Raw genomic sequence first — 916 nt, 5'->3', positions numbered from 1 at the left:
AATATTCTGTTTTGAAACAGTGTTGCTCTTTTAAACCTTTTATTCTGTTAATCAAAGAATCTGGGAAAAAACCCAGTTTCCACAAAAATATTAGACCGCAAAAACGTTTCAACATCATAATAATCAGAAATGTTTCTAATAATCAGCATATTATACTGATTTCTGAAGATCATGTGACACTGAAGACTGGAGGAATGATGCTGAAAATACACAGAAATAAATTACATTTGAAAATATATTAAATAGAAAATAATTATTTTGAATTGTTATAATATTTAACAATATTACTGTTCATGTTACACATTAAAACATAAAACAATTAAGCCAAATTTGCATTTAAAGTACACTATTTAAAGTATTGTTACACAACACCTCAGCTTTGCATTGGTGTCAAGATCACAATGTTTATTTTGTGATCACTCTACATTATCCCTTAAATTAAACATAACTTACGCTATCTCTTGGGTATATGGCACATACGAATTCTAGATGTGCATTGTTCTGAAGCATTTATTTGATCTGAAAATGTCATTAACACGGTGTATCTAGGAACGTACAAGATGCCTCTGGCAGGCTCTGTGTCACAGGTATCGTGTTTATGAGGCTTTTCACTCTGTTTTAAAGGAAAGGACATGGCTGCAGTCCAGGGGACACTGATGGCTCTGGGAAGTGTAGCTCTCACAAAGGATGATGGTCATTACCGTGGAGACAAAGACTGGTTTCATAGGTGAGCTGGACAAAGAAGGGTGTCACCCGTTTGTTTGCACTTTGCCCGTAGATGTGCCGAGACCGGCGAGTAAACTCTCGGGGCCTTTGCAGCAAAGCCTTCTTTCCTGGGGTAAAATGTCCAGAAAATAAATTTAGTATATCCATAATGTATATCTAATCACTTTCAGCTCCTGATTATGTCCGTTGA

At 35.7% G+C, this 916-nt stretch overlaps 1 protein-coding gene across 1 annotated transcript in view; it reads left to right on the top strand.

Moving 5' to 3' along the window:
- Window positions 1-603: 603 nt before the first annotated feature.
- The window catches only part of LOC107579709 (transgelin-like), a gene marked incomplete at its 5' end in the record, with an annotated part of 2,232 nt that continues 1,919 nt past the window's right edge, over window positions 604-916 (top strand). Inside the window, one exon of the mRNA XM_016265505.1 lies at window positions 604-727. Within this exon, the coding sequence (XP_016120991.1) occupies window positions 604-727 (124 nt within the window). The remainder of the gene's footprint in view (window positions 728-916) is intronic.

This window comes from Sinocyclocheilus grahami, unplaced genomic scaffold (assembly GCF_001515645.1).
Source record: "Sinocyclocheilus grahami isolate Dianchi unplaced genomic scaffold, SAMN03320097.WGS_v1.1 scaffold19438.1, whole genome shotgun sequence".
NCBI classification, from domain to species: Eukaryota; Metazoa; Chordata; class Actinopteri; order Cypriniformes; family Cyprinidae; genus Sinocyclocheilus; species Sinocyclocheilus grahami.
Note: the sequence above shows the minus strand (reverse complement) of the source record. Positions and strands in the feature narration are given on the sequence as shown.